The sequence below is a fragment of the Epinephelus fuscoguttatus genome, linkage group LG12 (assembly GCF_011397635.1).
Source record: "Epinephelus fuscoguttatus linkage group LG12, E.fuscoguttatus.final_Chr_v1".
Classification (NCBI taxonomy): Eukaryota; Metazoa; Chordata; class Actinopteri; order Perciformes; family Serranidae; genus Epinephelus; species Epinephelus fuscoguttatus.
The window spans coordinates 43,040,013-43,061,106 of NC_064763.1; the positions used below are offsets into that span (position 1 = coordinate 43,040,013).

The following is a 21,094-nucleotide window of genomic DNA, read 5'->3' on the forward strand; positions in this document are numbered from 1 at the left end:
CAGATAACATATTAATAATGAATCATTCATTTGATCGAGCTCAGAGACAGAGAGAGTTTTGACACTTGTTTTACAGCACCGTGCACACCGACACAGCACCACTGTATCCTGTTAAAACAAGCCTCACAAGTTGAATGAATCTTTTTTATGAAAACCCCTTTTGATTCTTCTGATCTGAGGACCCTTACAGACTGAAGGAGTATAAACATCTTACAGGGTAATCCAGGAAGTGACACATAATTTGACTTTATAGGCCCGTTTCCACTGAAGAAGTTCCTGGTACTATTTAAGGGGCAGGAAGTACTACGGGAACGTCCTCTCGCTCGGCCCTCTCAACCGCCGTGTCTCCACTGAGAGAGCGGAGTAGGAGGAAGGTTCCTGTAAAGTTACCGGGCTCTGGATGTGACATAATCGTTGCGCGACCATTTTGACCGGGGTGACATAGGGGCGTTGGGACGCAGTTAGCCGTTAGCCGTTAGCGGTGTGTGTAATAACTCACTAAACTCAATAAACGGTCTGTGAAAAAAATATTTTTTCCAGCGGATGTCTTAGTTACAACATGATTGAGCTAACTGGGGTAGTTTCATGTCGTATCCGACAACGGGAGGCTTTTAACAGATGACGTCCTGATGTTAGCTTTGCTGCTGCTGTTAGCTGTCCCTGTCAGCTGCAGCCACTGATGCTTTCTAGACATCGTGATTTCCCAAAACTGAATAAATACCACACATAGCAACACAAAACTGCTTTGCTAGCTCAATCATGTTGTAACTAAGATATCCGCTGGAATTTTTTTTTTTTTTTTCACGGACCGTTTATTGAGTTAATGAGTCATTACATTACAGTGACGTGAAAAAACGTGAACTCTGCTGGTTTTCTACCTGGAAGTATTTGTAAACAACAAGGCAATTACCTCTATAGTGAGCCAGTGACAGTTGAAAAATAACACCCTTCCAGGGTTCCATTCCCCTGTCGGGAGTTATTTTTTATAACTGTCACCGGTTCACTATACATTATCCCTTATGGAAGGAGCTCAGGTGGTTGCTGTGTTTCTAGCCTGTCTCTTTGTTTACATGGCGGTGGAAGCTATGAACGAGCTAACCCTCGCTTGGCGTCTGCTGAGTTTTAAAAATGACAGCTGTTGTGTCGCTTTCTGTTGACGTCACATCCCTGTAACCAAGCTAACAATATGTGGCACCTCCATACTGACAGAAGTTTGAATATTTATATTTGGTAGCACGAGCTAAGCAGCTAGCTAACATTAGCTCCAGCTGGTAAAACCCAGTTCAGCCTCTATTTGAGACAGGCCTACATTTGTCAAAATGTGTAGCCACACCGGGCTGGTTAAAGGGACTGGGCATTAAACTGAGCGAGAACCCTTGACAGTTCTATATAGAACCGTTTCTTTTAAGAGTAGTTAAAGAAAAGAAACAAGCAGATAAATAAACATGTTCGACATAAAACAACAGCCATGTGTTTACATCTTACTGATATTTGATCTGTCGTCTCTTTGTTGAGACAAATACAGTTTTAAAACATGTTAATAACATGTAAGATGTGAAACAAACTGACTCCACATGTTTTTCTCTTGTCAGACGTTATTTTAAAAATAGTTTCTCCGTTAAGCAACTTCAGTCTGAGTCTATAAATATCAGGATGGAAACAGGAAGTAGCATCAGTGAGTCGTCCGTGTGACTCGTCCTCTCAGTCTGTCTCCGTCTGTCCGTCTGTCTGCAGGGACAACATGCTGCTCCTCCTTCACACTTTCACCTGCGTCTGCGTCCTTACAGGTGAGTCTGAAGCTCCTCCTCCTCTCCACCTGCTCACATGTTTCACTGCTACAACACCAGAGACACTGACGGCCGGCTGAATGTTCAAACCTGTCAGATAAATCTTCTCTTTGTCCGCCCGCTGTATCACTGACACTGGGACTAACGTTTGTTTTTCCTTTTTCAGAATGAAGTATTGATGGTTTTTAATAAAGATGGCAACAAATTATTAAATTATTAAAGACAACACAGTTCATAATTCAGTTTAGAGAGGTGTTCCTAATAAACTGGACACTTTCATTGTGTTTCTCTTTTTCTTTTTGAGACTTGTAAAGAGTCTGTCGGTGCTGCTGAATATGTCACTATATTATTTAGCTCCAGTTTAAAGAGTGTGTTTGCACATTTTTACGTTTGTACGTTTCATGCGGATCATCTCAACGTTTCTAAAGTGACGTAGTATCTGAGCTGACTGTCACCGGGAGGTGGAGGGGATGGTGGAGGGTGTGACACCTGCCGAGCTGCAGATCACCGCTCAACACCAACTAACAGCTGAACTAGTTGTTTTCTGGTGATTTCCAGCCAAATTTGAATTATTAACCAAGTATATAAAATTAGGTTTTGAAATAATAAAAAGATGAACAGTCCTACTCTGAGACGCCGTGTCTGCTGACGGAGCTGAAATGAAGAACGAGCCACAGACTCTTGTTAGGAGCCTCTTCAGCTGCACTCACAGTCTACAGCCCCTTAGCTCTTTAAAGGTCATTTTTACCTGTGCCATCAGTTTACATTTGTACAGAATTTACCTGCTACACAGCTGTTTGTGGGTTACCTGTCGGCTACCTGACCCGGTGCAGGTCTCTTTATTCATGTATTTATTAGACTGCAAGAGCTCAGAGAGCCTGGTGTCACTCCAAAGTCGTCGCAATCCGGCACTTGGCACAACCAACAAAAAAAGGCGTCCTTCAACATCAGCATGATATGCAGCTGGTTGCCGTTATAGTTTAACGGTACGAAAGTTAAGGCAGCGAAAGTCTGAGTTGTGCGGGTGAGAGGGGTGGATGGATCCAACAAACATTGACTTTCACCAGGAGGCCGCTGTTCACTTCCTGTAAGATTGTAAAGCCAAACCCTGTTCTTTGTTCCTAAACCCAACCACGTGTGTGTGTGTGTGTGTGTGTGTCGGCTAAACCCAACCACGTGTGTGTTGTTGAAGGAAAAAAAACATCAGTTGGTGGTGTTGTACCAACGTAGTGCTTTTATTTTGAAAGAGACTGTATCAAACTGTACATTTCCTGTGAAAACAGAAGTGTATTTTGAAAACAGACAATGCATGTAACAGGCTGAAGTTGACACGGCGTCCCAGAACGTCAACAACCAACACACCCAGGGTACCTTGGACGTCATATGTGGATGTGGAAAGTCCATGACCAGACGTGGACATGTGACGAGGTCACAGTGAGGGTGTGTTGACTCACAGAGCTCGTGGGACGTAGCAAAGTTGCAGAGGGTCAAACAAAACAGCACTGATGCTACGCGCCTCATAAGTGTTTACACAGTGGGGGAGGGGAGATGTTCAGGTCGACTCCAGTGTGACATCGAGCAGAGTTTTAGGTGCCGAAAAGGTCCTGGACACAGAACTGATGAAACAGTTTGACTCCACGCTTCAGAGTCTGTTCACATGATTTCAAACAGTATTCAACATGTTGAATGTGTTGAGAAAGAAATCACTAATTTAACTTTACCCGGACTTTAACGAGGACGACGTGAATCTTCAGCATCAACGTTTAAATTAAAGAAGTTTGAACTGGTTACTGATCTCAGATCTGTGGAGGATCATGTTGAGGAAACAGGTGAACACACGTGGAGTTTAATCTTCCCCCTGCCGTCAGTCTTAGCTGGAGTCACCACATCCTGGACCTGCTGCATCTGTCCTGAAGCATCTGCAGACAGACAGATAATGGCTTCACGTGATGTGTCATACACGATGTCTGTTTGAGGCTCGATATCACAATCTTTGATTGTGAAAGTCTCCCCTCGCTCTGACACGTGATGACTGTACACAGACGATGGAGGTTTTTCTCATTCACTTCAATACAGATTTGATCACAGCAGCCTCTGGTGGACTTTAGAGGAACTGCAGCTTAAAGGAACAAACAGTGTTCACATCTCAGTGATTGAAGTCCACCAGCAGCTCTGGTCTCATAAGTCTAACAGATTATTTTGTGCATCTGTGTTGTGTCAACAGCCGGAGTGTCGGCGGTCACCACGGAGACGGTGGTGGGCGTGGCTGGCAGGAGGGTGACGCTGCCCTGTCGCTTGGAGGCGGTCGGTCAGAAAGGAGTGGACGTGTGCTGGGGGAGAGGAGAGCCGTCGCTCTTCACCTGCCACAACACCGTCATCAACACCGCTGGAGATCAGGTCCTATACAGGAAGTCATACAGGTATGACGTCACAGGTACAGGTCGTCAAACAGCTCCTGTTTACAGTGTACTCGTGGATATACAGACGACTGTCACGCTCCATCTCCTTCACTGTTCAAATCACACATCATGATGTGTTCTGCAGGTACTCTTCCTCCTCCTCCTCCTCCTCTCTGACCATCATCAACTCTCGACCGTCAGACTCTGGTTTCTATCACTGCAGAGTTCAGCTGCCCGGACTGTTCAACGACCAGACGTCCACCGTCCACCTCATCATCATCAACCGTACGTTCACTGCCTTCATCCCTCGGCACAAACTGCCTTCATCTTCACGATGAGCTGAAACACTTTTCTGTCGTCTGCAGCTCGCTCTGTGGTCTCTGACTCCTCAGACGGCGGGGACACTGTGACCCTGAACGCACCACACACAGCAGGTGACTCTAAAATGTTCTTCGTATCAATAAATAAATAAATACAGGACTAAATAAAGAAATATGGAAATACATAAATACATTAAGAAAGTATAAAAAAATATAGTAATAAATAAGTACAAAAAACAAATAAATGATTAATTGTATAAATAAATAAATTCATTAATAAATAAATACATAAAGAAATACATTTGAAAAACAATACAGGAATAACAAATATAAATATACATAAATACATGTATAAATAACTTTAGAAATAAATAAATATGTGTAAAAAGTAATATAGAATTAATACATTTTAAAAATGAGTGCAAATGTTAAAATAAATTTGGAATTAAATAGATAAATGTGTAAATAAATAAAAGTTTATAATTTTCAGGACACAACAGGACAGGACCAAAATATCTTACATTTATTTCCACATTCTGTTAACCTATATTTATTTATTTATGCATTCTGCTTTTTATAATGCATTTATTTATTTATTTATTTATTTATTTATTTATTTATTTATGTGTTCCTGTACATATATATATGTGTGTGTGTGTGTGTGTGTGTGTGTGTGTATATATATATGTATATACAGTTATTTATTCATTTATGTACAGTATTTCTATATTTTTATATCTATCGATGTATTTATATTTAGCCTATTTATTCCTTTTTTATTTATACATTTAATTTTTTTTGTATTTATTTCTGTATGTATTTATTCACTTTAACTGTTATTTTATTCAACGTCTGTCCTTCATATCTCGTCTGACTGGCAGGTTATGACACAAGAGACGTGACCGAGGTGACAGGAAGTGATGTCACAGGGGAAGACACCACAGGGCCAGTGGTGGCGCTGGTTCAGGTAACAAAGATAATAACTTTTGGGTAAACAGTTTTGTTTATCGGCAGGTGGAAATCAAACTGATGACGTACAGACATAAATATAAACACATGACACTGATGTTCGTCATTATTTTTAATGTTCTCACTCACATGAACACATTAATTAAACCTCTGACGGACTTTGAGACTTGTGATCGGACATTTTTTAATTCTTGTCATTGAGTCGTGGTTACCGTGGCAACACAGATGAGTAAACATGTCCTCACTCCTGTTTGTTTGTTTGTTTGTTGACAGTCGTCTGTGCAGCAGCAGGGAAACAGTCTGCAGAGCTTCATCGGAAACACAGTGAGAGTCTCCTTCATCATCTTCATCCCCGCACTGCTGCTGACCGCTGCCTACAGTCAGTACACACACACACACACACACACACACACACACACACACACACACACACACCTGGATGTTGGTAACCATAGCAACAGTAAGGTAACAGATACTGAGATGATAACAGGTGATTTGTTTCATGTGTGCAGAAGTTCGGAGGTCTGAGACCATCAGGAGGCCGAACCAATCAGAGGAGGAGCAGGAAGAGGCGGGAAGCTCTGTGTAGAGACGGACAGGAGGCTGGACCAATCAGAGGAGGAGGCGGCGGGCAGCTCTGTGTGTTCTCTCAAGTGCTCTCTTCTCTTTTCTACTTTATATTCTCCTTCACTACATCTCAGAGGGAACACTGGCCTTTCCTCTGCACTACATGTATCTGACAACATCTGATAACTTTAGTTCTTTACATAAAAACATTTTACATTAACACATGTGACGACTGTATGAAATAAACCATGTTTGTGATGTGTGACCATGAGGTGTTGTCTGTTCTGCACGGCTCGTTCAAGAGCACAACAAGAAAGACGATCCACACAGCATCCATTTAAACATTGCGTACTGGCAGGCGTACACACAGATTCATAAATCACAGCGTTTTCGGTGCACGTACATTTATACAAACACAAACATTGAGTGTGGATTCTTCACAGATTTTAATTATCGAGGCCCCTGAGGTCTCATTTACAGCACCAAAGATATGTACTAAACATGTATGTGAGGACAAAAGCTCAAATGGCGTGGTATTTTTATTTGTGTGTGTATTCTTTTCTTTCTAGTTGTGCACTCTCAACTACACAGTGTGACATATGTCTGTGAAAAGTATAAACACATTTTACTCACTTTACTTTAAAATCTAAATCTGAGCAGCATCTTTCCACAGTGTGTCTAAAAGTACAGGACCAAAATACATGGGAGCACATACCAGCTAGCTTAGCTAACGTGCTAGCTATGCTAGCTAATGCTAGCAGCCAGAAACAAACATCTATCATTAATTAACTCGGACCGAATGCAATGATTGGTCGAGAGTCCTGTCTGTCTTCCCCACATGGAGGCCTCCGACTGGACGGACGTAACCGCCTGCGTAACATCTCTCTCAACATCGGCTCTGCTTTCGAGCGCTGGCGAAGACTGACGCAGCTTCATCCTGAGCTAAAAAGGGACAAGATGGTCGCAGAGTTTCTGCTGGACAGGTATTTTAAGTTTGCCTCTAATGTAACATAGGCTATAATGTTATATGACAACACAGCATCCAGTTGCTAACGTTAGCCTACTGTAGCGTAGCCTCTGAAACATTAACATTATCTTACTTGTGCGTTTCGACTTACTAGTAACATTAACATTACTATGTAACGTTAGCACTGTAACTTTATTCTAAAACTCATCAGTCATCACTCACTCCGGCTGAGTTTAAAACTCCGGGGTTGTGTTTGACTGTTTTAGCTCTCCTCTTCCGTGTATCTAACGTTACCTTGCCAACGCCTATGTCTATCATAGACGTAATGGAGGAGGGAGGTGGAGTTGTGGATGTTCAAATTTTTTCTAAGTGCTGTGTGAAATGCAAGAAAGGTAAGAGTTGCTTTAAGTTATTGTATTCAGGTATAATTGAGAAGTTGATAGCAGATGCTAGCTAGCATTAGCATAGCTAGTTAGTTGAAATGTTAGCTGTGTCTCAAATCACATACTTCCGTTAGTATACCTCTGCACTATGTACTTATTGACGTAGTGCGCAAATTTCGACAGGGTAGTGTTGTCTCAAACCAAACACGGCCGTTGTGCACTCACCAGAAATGACGACTGCAAATTAGCTAGTTAGCAAACTAGCATTAGCTTCCGTGTTATTGTTCGCGGTACCAAATCATTACAGACTGCTGAATGAACCCAACAAACACACTGCTGGCTTATACCTGACAACAGTATAGTGGTGCTTAGTGCAAAAAACACATGTATTTGTACAACACGGCGACGTTCACAGTCGCACAGTCCTCGGCCGCCATTTCCAGTTTGAAAAGTGGTCCCTCCCCTTCTGCTACGTAGCCAAGATGGCGACCATTGAGGCCGAGAAGTGTCCATAGTTCCACACTCAACTTTTTGACTGTTTTGAGTGCACCATCCAGGTACTCACAGTGCACTGCATTTTCCATACTTCTCAGTGTGAACGCACTCAAAATATTAAGTGTAAGTACAGAAGCACGCGATTTGAGACACAGCAGTTGACTCCTCCCACCACTGTGAGGTGATTGGCTAAATTAAAAACAGAAACGTTTTTGACTGACAGGAGATTGTGAGTCTCTGATTGGCCACATTAAAAAGTGATTGACAGATATCCCGCCCTCTCAAACTCACGCATGCGCACATGTTAAACAGTGATGGTGTGTTAATGATGGTGACTGCTGTTGGGCTCGAACCCGCCGCTGAAGGGTTTTAAGAGATAAGAGATAAGATACACCTTTATTGATCCCACAATTGAGAAATTCCAGTGTTACAGCAGTCAAGGGGAAAGAGTCAGAATAAAGATTTCAAAATTTAAAAACGTAAAACTAGGCATGCAAAAATACAAGAAACAGCGATAAATAATAATAATAATAATGAGCAGTGAATAAAAAGTGAGCAATGGATCAAAGTGAACATATTTAGTGCAAAGTAAATATTGTATGTGCAAATAAACAACAACAACATGGGGGACAGTTATGCTTATTATGGTGTCCATAAGGTGTCCATAGTGTCCCTAAAGTGTCCATGGTGTCCCTAAAGTGTCCATGGTGCAGTTTACTGTGAGCAGTGCTGGTTATGTAGCCTGACAGCAGCAGCAGGAAGGACCTGCGATAGCGTTCCTTCACACACTTTGGATGAATCAGTCTATCGCTGAAGGAGCTCTCCAGAGCTTTTATCTCCTCCTGCAGAGGATGGGAGTCATTAGTCCTCAGAGATGACAGCTTGGCTGTCGTCCTCCTGTCTCCCACCACCTGCACAGAGTCCAGAGAGCATCCCAGGACAGAGCTGGCCTTCTTGATCAGCTTGTCTAGTCTCTTCCTACCTGCAGCTGAGACGCTGCTGCCCCAGCAGACCACTCTGTAAAAGATGGCTGATGCCACCACAGTGTCAAAGAAGGTCTTCAGGAGCGCCCCCTGCACTCCAAAAGACCTGAGCCGCCTCAGCAGGTAGAGTCTGCTTTGGCCTTTCCTGTACAGTGCTGTTATGTGATCAGTCCAGTCCAGTTTATTGTTAAGATGAACATCCAGGTACTTATAAGATGTCACCATCTCAATGTCCTTTCCCTGGATGTTCACCGGTGTTGGGGGGAGGAGTCTGTGCCTGCGGAAATCCACCATCAGCTCTTCGGTTTTCCCCACATTGATCTGAAGGTGGTTCCTCAGGCACCAGTCCACAAAGTCCTGGTTCAGTTCTCTGTACTTCCTGTCGTCCCCATCTGTGATGAGGCCGACGATGGCAGAGTCGTCAGAGAACTTCTGCAGATGACAGGTGGAGGTGTCGTATGAAAAGTCTGCAGTGTAGAGGGTGAAGAGGAACGGTGCCAGCACCGTCCCCTGCGGGGCCCCCGTACTGCAGACAAGTCAAGACAAGTCCGATACACAATCCTGGGTCCTGACATACTGCGGCCGGTCTGTGAGATAGTCCAGGATCCAGGATGTGAGGTGATTAGCCACCCCTATGTGCTCCAGTTTGTCCCTCAGAAGCGCAGGCTGTATGGTGTTGAAAGCGCTGGAGAACTCAAAGGACATGATTCTCACAGAGCTTCCAGAATTCTCCAGGTGAGAAAGAGCTCTATGCAGGAGGAAGATGATGGCGTCATCCACCCCAATGCCAGGCTGGTAGGCAAACTGCAGCGGGTCCATTGAAGGGCCTGCTGCGGGGCGGAGACGAGACAGGACCAGGTGCTCCAGAGTCTTCATGAGGTGTGATGTTAATGCCACCGGTCTGAAGCTGCTGAAGTCCTTGGGGTGCGGAGTCTTGGGCACAGGTACCACACAGGATGTCTTCCACAGCTGTGGTTCTCTCCCCAGCCTCAGGCTCAGGCTGAAGATGGTAACCTGGTGACCTGAAGCTGACCTTCATGGACAGACTGTGGATGTTAACAGGTGGTCGTTAACATGTCTTGGTACGTGTTTGTGTTTGTGAACATGTTAGAGTTTATCTGCAGGCTGTGGTTTGATGATGATGATGATCTGCTGTGTGACTTATTGTGTGTGTTTGCTTCACGTGTATTTCTGCAGTGTGAGTCTGTGTTGAGTTATTTTAGAGAATAAATCACACCGTGGTCTGAGCCGCTGATAAAGTGTGAAACTTTACATCATGCTGTTCTCACACTTTAACACGTGTTGTGTTCCTGTCCTGCTGTGACACACACGGATCTGCACAACCTGTCCTGTGACACACACTGATCTGCACAACCCGTCCTGAGACAGCAGTTTGATAAGAACTGTAAATTACTGCACAACAACCTTTGTGTAAATGTTGCTTATAGATTAATTAATATCACAGTGATCGTGCATGCTGGTGTTTTGTTGCAGTTCTGCACAGTGACCAGCTGGGGGCAACACTGACCGCAGAATAACTGCTCTGAAGCATCATGGCGCCGTGTCACACTGATCAGGGATCAATACTGTGTGATTACAATATCTGTGGAGGCCAGATAATCACGTAAGTATCAATAAAAAATGGATAGATAAATAAATACAAGAATAAATAAATCAATACAAAAATAAATAATAGAATAAATGTAAAATAATTAATGTCTCAATGAATACAGGAATAAATGAATAAAAGAATCAAAATAACTGTTAAATAAATGTATTAACAAATATGGAAATAAATAAATAAAACATTAAATGTTACATAAATAAATGTATTAATAAATACTACAGGAACTACTCATGGAAAAGGTTTGAAATGTTGTCCATGAAAGTTTGTGGGAACCCTGCAGCTCGTAGTTTGACCAGCAGGGGGCGTCCTCCTCTGTCTGTGGTCTGAATATTAAGGATTTAAAAACAAACTAAGAGGAAATGAAACAACAGTTATTGTAACGCTTCTTTACTTTGCAGGAAAACTTTCACTAAATATTTGTCTCTTTAACATGTGTCTCATTTGATTATGACATAATTATGAAATAAAATACATAAAACACTGTGTGACATTTTTAAATCTTCATTAGTCAAATCTAATGTAACTTCCACTCTTTAAGGACGATTTGGCCGATTGCCTCAGTTTTAGTTTTAAATTCATATTTTCTTCACACCAACATCCTGACGTGTGACCGTCACAACCTCCGGCTCACACACAGACAAAATGGCTGCCGTGACACCTGAAACATAAAGTTATTAACCAAACATGTAAACAGTTCGCTGACAGCGTTTGTTATTCAGTGAGGAACCCTCAAAATAAAACTCTAATAACAATAATAAATATATTATTATGTCTCCAGCAGAAGCATGACGGAAACATGTCCAGCACTAAACTGTGTCTGACACACGCAGGGTTAAAAACATACAGTGATGTGTGTATTATAACCAGTGTGAATGTGACATGTGATAATCAGGCACAGTGGGACGTTACATCAGAGATGATCTTTAAAATCAAATCTACTTATGACCCCTACACTGGCGAACATGATTCGTCAGAGCCCAGGGAGTGACTTACTTATTTAAACATGTTTTTAGAGGCCTGAAGAAGTCAAGTGTCTGAAATAAAGAGGCTGCAGCATGTTGGCTTCTCTGTGAGGCTGCACTGAGACACAGCGCTGCTCTGAGCTGAACACAAACGTCACATCAGTGACACTAACGTGCTGATATTCAGCAGGTCGCATCATCACTGATGTCATTTAACATCTTAGCATGCAAGAGACTTCTGGTTATGGCAGCGTGTTGAGTAGTCGTTAGTCGTGGTTACACCTGATCTGTTGCTACATCTAAAATTAAAACTTTTCAAAGGACCTCATTCTGCATCAAAAGTGTCACGAATCGTGTGTCGACGTGCTGCAGGTGAACGTGCTGAAGAACGGAAACAAGGACAAAAATAAGACAGAGGCTAACTTTTTAGCACTTTAGCTAACGTTAGCTTCCATAGCAAAACAAACAAGTGTGGTCCTCCTTTGTAAGATTGGCTTCCTGTGACATCGTCCATCCACTGAGTGAGAGCATACGGGTCGGCCAGTCTGGTCCCGTTGGTCAGTGTTTACTTATTCAAGTAACACTGGCGGTCCCGGAGAGTGAGTGACCTGACATGGTGCGTTGGTAAATTCAGTCTGACGCTCTACACTAAAATGAGAGCCCTGTTGGTGGAAGAAACGCAGCGTTATATTTCTACATGAATGAACCAACGGTTAAGTTAATCACACATTCACTCCGCTCGGCGCTCTGCTGCTCCGTCTCCACAGACAGAGTGTCCAGAGTGCGCTCTGCCACTCTGAGAGTGCGCTGCTCTGGATAACCCAACGCTACATTCAGACAGCGCTCCCAATTTATCAACGCTCCAGTTTGTGTCAGAGTGCGCTCCCACACTCACAATGAGTGTTTCTGAACGCACCACTCACATCATCTTCCTCCATCATCTAAAACAAGACAACACAACTTGTTAGCTAGCGCTAGCTAACGTCTGTGGAGAACTGTTTTGCCTCCAGCTAAGCCCCGCCCACCAAAAACCATCACACTGATTACTAACAGTAAAGGGTCTGTAGGTCAAAACTGATTTGCAGCTTATTGCATTCTGTTTTTATTTATTTTTCCACAACGTCCCTCCTGTTGGAATCAGGGTCGTAATCATTTGGACCATTTTTTCAGTTGGAACAAGCAAACTGTTCATCTGGCATTCACACTTTAGATCATGATGTTTTATTGAATTAAAAACTGAACTTAAACAGGAAATGTTGATAATTGTGGGAATTTACACCTGAAAAAAAAAAACATAAAATAAAGGACAAGAATCTCATGAATATGACATGCTTGTAAAAGTCAGTTGTGTTTCTCTGGCAGATGAAAACATTACACAGACTGAGCCCAGTAACAAAGGAGAAAGAGTAAGTAAATAATAAATACAATCAACCACATGAAACCACAGTTAACAGCTAAACAACCAAAGTTCTCCCAGAGAGCAGGAGGAGGGAGGTGAAGCAGGAGAAAATCTGAAAGCTTAAATAAATACGTCAGAAGGTTTTACAGATGAAATGAGTCGGGACGAGAGCGCAGCTGCATAGGGAGAAAATGTTCTCCTGGTTTCTGTCTGAAATGCAATGACATCAATAATTCAAGTGTTTGCCTCCTGAATAAACAATAAATCCTGCTAAAAACATGAAAGTGAAGTCATTACAGAAACAATAGAGGAGCCATTTTGTTTCTTGCTCACACTCTTGCTTCAGTCTGAGGTGAACCCTAAAACGTCGGCCCCGTCGATGCGAGAAACTTTTCTGGGAATTATCTCTAAAAATCACTGAGTCTACGGCCGAGCTCTGAGCTCGTGGCTCTGTAAGGCAAAACCAGCTGGTGTGTGTGTGTGTGGGGGGGGGGGGGTCTAATATTAACATCTGCCCTCCACTGTGTCGTCCAGGCTCATTGTATTTGTTAGCATGCTAATGAGCTAGCTCACATGTGATGATGCTAATAACAAAATGCATGTTTGGCTTCACGCTCAGTGAAGAACCATCTCATGGGATAAAAGCAGGATTCGTGCCATGCGGATCGTTTCTCTGTTCATCAGAGACGTAAAGTGTTTCTCCTGTTGCTACTCTGGAGAAACTCTAACAGGTGATAATCATGCGTCTGTAATAATAGAATAAAGTCATAATACTCTGGAGGCCGTTCTCTCTGTGACGATACTAAAAATACAGCAGTGACGCAGACGTGTCGGCAGACTGGAGTTTTACTTCCTGGAACAGTTTTTCAGACGCTACAGGCTGATTAATGCTCCCTGTACGCATGGAAATAGATTTGTCTGTCCGCCTTCATACCGCCACACATCAATCATGCTGACGCACATACAGCCTGTAGGTGGCACTAGAGGGCGGAGTCAAGGTGACGGTGGAGGAGGTTGGAATATTGTACCTTTTAACGGAGGCAGAGTTGTAGACAGCGGCGCTCTGTGCAGCCATTAAATACACTGCAACACGTGGACGTTCACTTGGACTGAACAATGAACTGATTAGAATCAGGTGGTCAGAGGTCAAAGGTCAGTGTGACCTCACAAAATATGTTTCTGTCCAGAACTGATGAATTCATGAACTAATCATGACCAATCTTCACACAAATGTCTGACAGGATAAAATGATGAAGGTCAAAAGGTCAAAGGTCAGCTTGACTGTGACATCATCATGTGAGCCATTTGGTCAGACACTCAATCTGTGACTCTGATCTTCTCCAGTTCTTGAAGTTGAATATTTGTAGAAATAAAACTCAGCTCTGCTTCACACGGCTGCGTCACAGAAGAACATTAAAGACCGTCCTCCAGGTGTTTGTTTTTATTATTTTAATATTTACACTTTATAAGAATTATAAAAAGACAGCTGGGGACAGATTGTTACAGGGTCGACTGTGTGGGTACAAAACATCTGTTAGTTTAACTTTACTGGACTGTTGATTACGGTTACGATAAGAGGAGAAGTCTGCAGGCAGTATGTTGTTAGATAAATAGATTCAGTGAGGTGTGTGTGTGTGTGTGTGTGTGTGTGTGTGTGTGTGTGTGTGTGAGACATTCATCAGCTCTCTGACCACTCGACTGACTCCACAGGTTTCTAAAGGTGCAGTCCGTCTTTCTTTCGTGAAATGAAATTGTTAGAATAATCTGTGCTTAAACATACCGGCAAATTAATTTTCTTAATTTTTTTTTTTTCACTTTCTGAGACCTCGTCTCCACCAAAGAGTTTTTTCCTGCTGTAAACACCAGGCGCTCCTCAGGAAACGTGCAGCTGGGAGAGTTTGAGAGCGCTTTGGAGGCGCAGCGTTTTTGTCAGCTGAGGCGCTTTGGTTGCATCTAGCTGCGATGCTACAGTATATCCGCCAAAGGAAACACGTTGGCAAGATGTAGAGCACTCGCTCTGGATGAGCGGAGGCTGAATCATGCAGGCCGAGAGGACGGACCGGCCCGTCTGTGTGAGATCATGAGAGGAGATTCAGTCCTGATGTCCTGACCTGACGTGTGGTTTTTAGCAACCAGTTTTCCACACTGCCCACGTGAGCAGCACCGCTCAGGCGCAGAACATCTCGCATATTTTTCTCTTTATGATGCAGTTTTCAGCAAAAACAGATTTTGAAAATGTTTTTTTCATAATGACACGATTCCACCTGTCACTACAGTTTCGAGTCTTTATCTGTCACAGACATGAAAAACAAATATTTCTTTTTAACTCATCACTTCCTGTTTACAAAATAAAATCCTCTGACGTTTCTGTGGGCAGAATCCCTTCATCTATTCACCCGAGGCTTTTTATTGAGAAACATTTGCAGAGCCGTGTTGTAGACGATGCAGCGGCTCCATAAATGAGCCCAGTATCAGCTTTTAATTGTGGAAACACAAAAGTTATGTTGTGTTTGCTCCACCACGGCGAGTCAGACGGTGCTTAGCAGACTTGGTGATTTACGGTGACGCTTGGTGCACTGAGTCCTTTCCCTTCTTTACCTCTGTGACTGTGATCAGTCTGTGTTCAACAGGCCGCCTCTTCATTTAGAATATTTTCAAGTTATTTAATTGACAGTGTTTGATTGCCATTTAAATCAAGGCTGTTAAACAGATATTTCAAACAAAGAGTATGTGGCCAGAATTCTGGAACACTGACGGCCATATTGGCCATTAAGTAAAGGTCTAGCGTAAACCCTGCGCCCAGCGCCTTATCAAGCTGAAATACACTGACCCCAGGAAAAAGGCTTTGGTGGACACAGCCCCTCAGAGGGGTCGTTCAGGTACAAACAGCAAGCTGGAGTTTTAAGACTGATCCACTCTGGAAAACATTTTGTGAGAGAAGAGAGGAGAAGATGCATTTTAAATTGCACCAGCTTAATGTGGGCGTACTCTCACTGTGACTCACGGCTCCTTTGTGTGGCGTGGAGCGCGGGCACTACTTTACCACAGAAAGTAAAGTCTGAGAACAAATACAATCACATTTGAGGAAACTGCTGACTGTGAGCCAAAACATCCCGCTGCTCCAACAAGTCTGTATCAAGCTCTGAAAATAGAGCTGTAAAAAGAAATCTCCAAACTAAAACCCAAGCCAGAATGTCTTATTCACACTCATACGTGCCGTAGATTTGTACCTCTGTAAGTGAGCTGAATAACAGCACTGAATCAGACTGGTCCTCAGTATTATGGGATGTCAGCGGAGCAGTTATTGGCACTGCAAAAATGGATCTAGACTCTAACACCAAACAGAAATAAAACTTGCCCACAGCTCCTCTCAGGACCGTCAAGCTCAATGTGAAACAGTCAAAAGGAAAGTATCGTGTGTGATTTGGTTTCAAAGAGGGAAGTGACGGAGTGAGCGCAGCGCCTCACAGCAGAGTACGTGACAGTATTGACACAGAAGGTGACGCCCTCTCTGACTGAACACGTCTGTGTGGTTGGTTTTGTTAGTTAATGATGTGTATTTGGCCAGTTCTCACGTCTTCAGTGGGTCAGTTTGACAACTTTATTTAAAGATTAAAGGACCATACCGCTGTTTTTACATGTTTCAGTCCAACAAACCACAAAGTGTCTACGTCATATTTCTGATGTTCAGGATCCAAAGCATGCTGCATGTTTTAGACTTGAAACTAGACTGAGACGCACCACAGAGAAAGTTTGGTTTATTTTATCACAACAAGACACTAAAGTCCAGTTCAGACCAAAAATTCACGACAAGACGAGTTGAAACAAACAACTACTGTTGACACTCCGTTCTGTAACGCTGTAAAAAGCTGCCGGCTTGCACAGAAGTGACCGCCATGAGACGGCGTATCATCTCTAGTCAACAATTCTCTGTGCAGCAGAGTTTAGCTCAGGGCTGCTGTTTGACCTCATGAGACGGCCATGTTTATTGTTCAGTGGTGACGACTGCAATAAAGCCATTGTTAGAGAGCGGCACCTGAACGCCTCGCCATCCTTCCCTCTGCATTGCACTTCCTGTTTTGGCTCAGCATGCTGCTTGTCTGATCCAGGGAGCACCTCCAGAGCGGACCCCTCGGCGCCAAACAGAACTGTTTTTAAATTTGTCGCAATAAATGGTTCAAATTACGATGTGTGTTCCTGACTGAAATGTCAGTAATTAGTTACACTACTCATTACTGGGAAAAGTGATATTATGACTGTAAGGTGTTATTGCCCAACGCTGGCAGGTGATGTGAGGTGACGCAGCAGGAGGCCTTCTGGTTCTCTGAGGTGTGTTTGGTGTGTCTGGGCCTTCGTATGCAAGTTTCTTATCGTTTGTTGAACTGTTATATACATTTCCCTTTCAGTGTCGACAGTGGGTGAGAGCTGATGTTTGTTTGAAAGACGTTTGAGGCCGGCAGAACGCTTTGGAAAAAGACTTGGCTGACGTTTGTCTGAAACGTGCTCGTGATTTATAAGATAGGTTGAGATAAGTTGGATAAGCATGGTCCTTTAAGGGTCGTTATGGGGGACGAACGTTATCAGTGGAACGTCCTCTTAAGGATATCTGTATGTGTGAATGACAGGCACATCTATCAGCTGATTGGACTCCAGTGTGTGTGTGTGTGTGTGTGTGTAAGGTGTTTACAGCCTACAGTAACAACATGTCATATTTATAGTGAGTGGCACAGCTTTCCTTTAGTTTCGGCAGTGAGGATAAGGTGTTCATGCGTCTGTCCTCGTGTTCACGTCTCTTCATGCAGCTTTCTGCTCCTCATCGTCGTGTATGTGTGTGCGTGTGTGTGTGTGTGTGTGTGTGTGTGTGTGTGTGTGTGGATGTGCTTCACTGCTCCGCAGCCTGGGTGCAGTTCAGCTTCCTGAACCCCGGCAGCGTGACGCGCCCGTGGGAGTAGATGTCGCGGTCGGAGCCCTGGTTCATCCTCTTGACCAGGTTCTTCTCATACAGCAGAGGGTGGTAGGCGCCAAGTGTGCAGGCGGCGTCGTAGAAGCGCTGGTAGTAATGACAGAGCTCCGTCTTCCTTCGTGACGGCAGGAACTCGTAGACGTGCACGAGCTCGCACAGCGACATCATCAGGACGGTGCCTGGTGGGACATAAAGGAGAGAAGAACGTGATCATATTTTTCTTAAAGAGCAGTTTTTGTTAAGTAACTGTATCATCTTCTCCACTGTACTTTACCGTGTTTCCTTATTTTATTTTACTGTTTCTTTATTGTATTTTACCATGTTTCTTTATTATATTTCACCGTGTTTCTTTATTGTATTTTACCATGTTTCATTATTGTATTTTACCATGTTTCTTTATTGTACTTTACCGTGTTTCTTTATTGTACTTTACCGTGTTTCTTTATTATATTTTACCGTGTTTCTTTATTGTATTTTACAGTGTTTCTTTATTGTACTTTACCGTGTTTCTTTATTGTACTTTACCGTGTTTCTTTATTGTATTTTACCGTGTTTCTTTATTGTATTTTACCGTGTTTCTTTATTGTACTTTACCGTGTTTCTTTATTGTACTTTACCGTGTTTCTTTATTGTATTTTACCGTGTTTCTTTATTATATTTTACCGTGTTTCTTTATTGTATTTTACAGTGTTTCTTTATTGTATTTTACCGTGTTTCTTTATTGTACTTTACCGTGTTTCTTTATTGTATTTTACAGTGTTTCTTTATTGTATTTTACCGTGTTTCTTTATTGTATTTTACCGTGTTTCTTTATTGTATTTTATCGTGTTTCTTTATTGTACTTTACCGTGTTTCTTTATTTTATTTTACTGTTTCTTTATTATATTTTACCGTGTTTCTTTATTGTATTTTACTGTGTTTCTTTATTGTACTTTACCGTGTTTCTTTATTTTATTTTACTGTTTCTTTATTATATTTTACCGTGTTTCTTTATTGTATTTTATCGTGTTTCTTTATTGTATTTTATCGTGTTTCTTTATTGTATTTTACCGTGTTTCTTTATTGTATTTTACCATGTTTCTTTATTGTATTTTATCGTGTTTCTTTATTATACTTTACTGTCCATGTAAATCATATTTTAGTGCCTGTTTTTAAGTGTATTCCACTGCGTGTCTACCATCGTCCCACGTGTGTCTTTAGGGCCCGTCCCAATACACCCCTTTAGCCCTACCCCTTGGCCCTAGGGGTAAGGGGTAGGGCTAAAGTAAAATTAGAGGGGATGAACTCAGGTGTTCTGACACATGGGTTTGTGAAGTACACAGATTCACTAAACTCAGATGGGAACAAATCTGTAATCTCTCCTCCGTCATTAGAGTTAGACTGTCACAAAGTTTTAATGCGAGCGTTGGTGTGTCACGTACCCAGCAGGCCAGAGGAGGGCGGGTTCTTCTGGATGGGCTCGGCCATGTTGTCTTGTATTCGTTGCCAGACCTGCCACTCAAAGCGAGGATGCAGGATGTAGAAGGGCTGCAGAGGATGAAGCCTCCTGTATCTCTGGTACTGGGTGAAGATGGGGTAGTCTGTCCTGTTGTACCACTGCAGGGGGGGGGTAACATAACACTGTTAGGGCTTCTTTAAAACAGTGTGTGACAGAGTGTGTGAGCGAGTTGAAGGAGGAGACAAAGGTGGAGGCACGAGGTGACTTCCTGTCAGAGCTGAGGGCATTTTTTGTTTCATGTTCTGCCAACATTGTGTGAAAGCAATGGAAACACAGAGCATGGTTTAGAAACAGTTATTAAAGGTTCGACCCTCTGGCTTTTATGTAAACGTCACCTGAGTGAGGTCAGCAGAGAAGGGGGCGGGGTCCCAGGCCACCAGGGCACCTGAGCTGTACAGAGAGCTGGACAGGAAGCGATGGTCATCAGACGCCATCACCTACAACACAAGTAAACAAATGCCTTATATCTATCTATAGCACACGCTGACTCGGACATTGATCTTAATACATGATCTTTAATAATCCCACTGTTTATTAAGACACACAAAGTCGGCTCATTTAAAACCTCTCACATGATCAAAGCATTTACAGACGTGACGTTAAGGTCATTTTAACTAATTATTATTAGCTGTAAAAAACCTGAACTGTTGTGTTGTGTTCACACCGGGCGCCAATAAAGAAAAACATGTGACTCAATGTAATGACGTCATTAGACGTGAATTCCCAGCGGGCAACGCAATGGATGTGATGTGAAATATGCAAATTAAGGAGCGAGTAGTGCGATTTCACATCATGTGAGAGTTTGAAAAATCTGAACTAGTGACCAATATGCATCGCAATAGCCAATCAGCATTGAGATCCTCCGGGGACGTTTGACGCCAAGGACGCACTGGTGGAAGTTCATTTATCGATTCAGCGATTGCACAAGTGTACGACACAAGTCAGCACAAAAGTTCAAACTCAGAATTTTCAGTTCAGTATTTGAAAACCACGACATTTTAAAATGAGTTAGGAATAAAACATATTCATCATTCAGTTGTACTTTTGCTCTGGTTTGTCCTCTGACGTAAGAGTCAGATATATTCCTGTGTTTAAAGACACAAACACATGAGGACTGTCTTCGTGTCAGTCGCTGTATGTATCCTTCAGCAGGTCAGCGTGCGTACCTGGGAGTTGATGAGGCGGATTGTAGTTTTAGAACCGACATCCTTCTCGTAGCCGGTGGTCGGCGCGGCGTTGAAGCGCAGCACGGCATCATGAGAATCTGTGATTTAATTATAACATTTTAAGAAGTGAAACATCGATGATGTCACACATTGTTTCCTCCTCTGTAAATAAGTTGGACACAAAAGTAGAAACAGTTGATGAAGGAGTTCACACCTTTGTGTTTAGCGTCTAAAACAAAACAAACTTATATCAAACATGATGATTAAACATCTCTCACCTATCTCTTTGCCAAGTCCGGAGTAGCGCAGCGACCCTGCTGACGACACCACAGCACAGCTCCTGTACGGCCCGAGGTCAGAGGTCAGCTGCTGCGGTGGCAGCTGTGCAGCCCAGGGCACTGACGAGAAGGGCTGGAGGTCAGAGGTCAAAGTCGTGACCTCTACCTTGTCCTTCATCTGGCAGAGAAGCTCAGGGCCGCTCAGCTTGGGCCTGCTGGACACACCGCCGGGGCCGGAGAACTGCACTCCGTACTTATTCATCGCCTGACGAGCGTGGTTATAATATTTAGAATCAGGCTGAATTTTATGATTTAAAATCAAATCAGATTT

At 42.9% G+C, this 21,094-nt stretch overlaps 3 protein-coding genes across 3 annotated transcripts in view; 2 read left to right on the forward strand and 1 right to left on the reverse strand.

The window, feature by feature from the left end:
- Positions 1–21,094, forward strand: part of LOC125898743 (uncharacterized) — a 233,730-nt gene that overhangs the window by 151,128 nt on the left and 61,508 nt on the right. The window lies entirely within an intron of this gene.
- LOC125898778 (hepatitis A virus cellular receptor 1 homolog) lies at positions 1,719–6,269 on the forward strand. The gene is made up of 7 exons (XM_049592723.1): positions 1,719–1,787; positions 4,012–4,207; positions 4,332–4,471; positions 4,552–4,620; positions 5,388–5,473; positions 5,749–5,854; positions 5,988–6,269. The coding sequence occupies exons 1-7, from the start codon at positions 1,742–1,744 to the stop codon at positions 6,062–6,064; spliced, it is 720 nt and encodes a 239-aa protein (XP_049448680.1). The 5' UTR covers positions 1,719–1,741; the 3' UTR covers positions 6,065–6,269.
- st6gal1 (ST6 beta-galactosamide alpha-2,6-sialyltranferase 1) overlaps positions 11,804–21,094 on the reverse strand; it is a 30,252-nt gene continuing 20,961 nt past the window's right edge. Inside the window, exons 5-9 of the mRNA XM_049592686.1 lie at positions 20,764–21,028; positions 20,486–20,583; positions 19,655–19,756; positions 19,243–19,417; positions 11,804–18,000 (exon numbers count right to left, since the gene is read on the reverse strand). Coding sequence (XP_049448643.1) covers positions 17,741–18,000; positions 19,243–19,417; positions 19,655–19,756; positions 20,486–20,583; positions 20,764–21,028 — 900 coding nt within the window. The 3' untranslated portion in view covers positions 11,804–17,740. The remainder of the gene's footprint in view (positions 18,001–19,242; positions 19,418–19,654; positions 19,757–20,485; positions 20,584–20,763; positions 21,029–21,094) is intronic.

Excerpts from the sequence above, each read along its gene's own strand:
- LOC125898778 (XM_049592723.1), top strand. The coding sequence starts at position 1,742 with ATGCTGCTCCTCCTTCACACTTTCACCTGCGTCTGCGTCCTTACAG. Across the intron at positions 4,472-4,551 it reads CCACCTCATCATCATCAACC|CTCGCTCTGTGGTCTCTGAC; the intron begins GTACGTTCACTG and ends TGTCGTCTGCAG. Across the intron at positions 4,621-5,387 it reads GAACGCACCACACACAGCAG|GTTATGACACAAGAGACGTG; the intron begins GTGACTCTAAAA and ends TCTGACTGGCAG.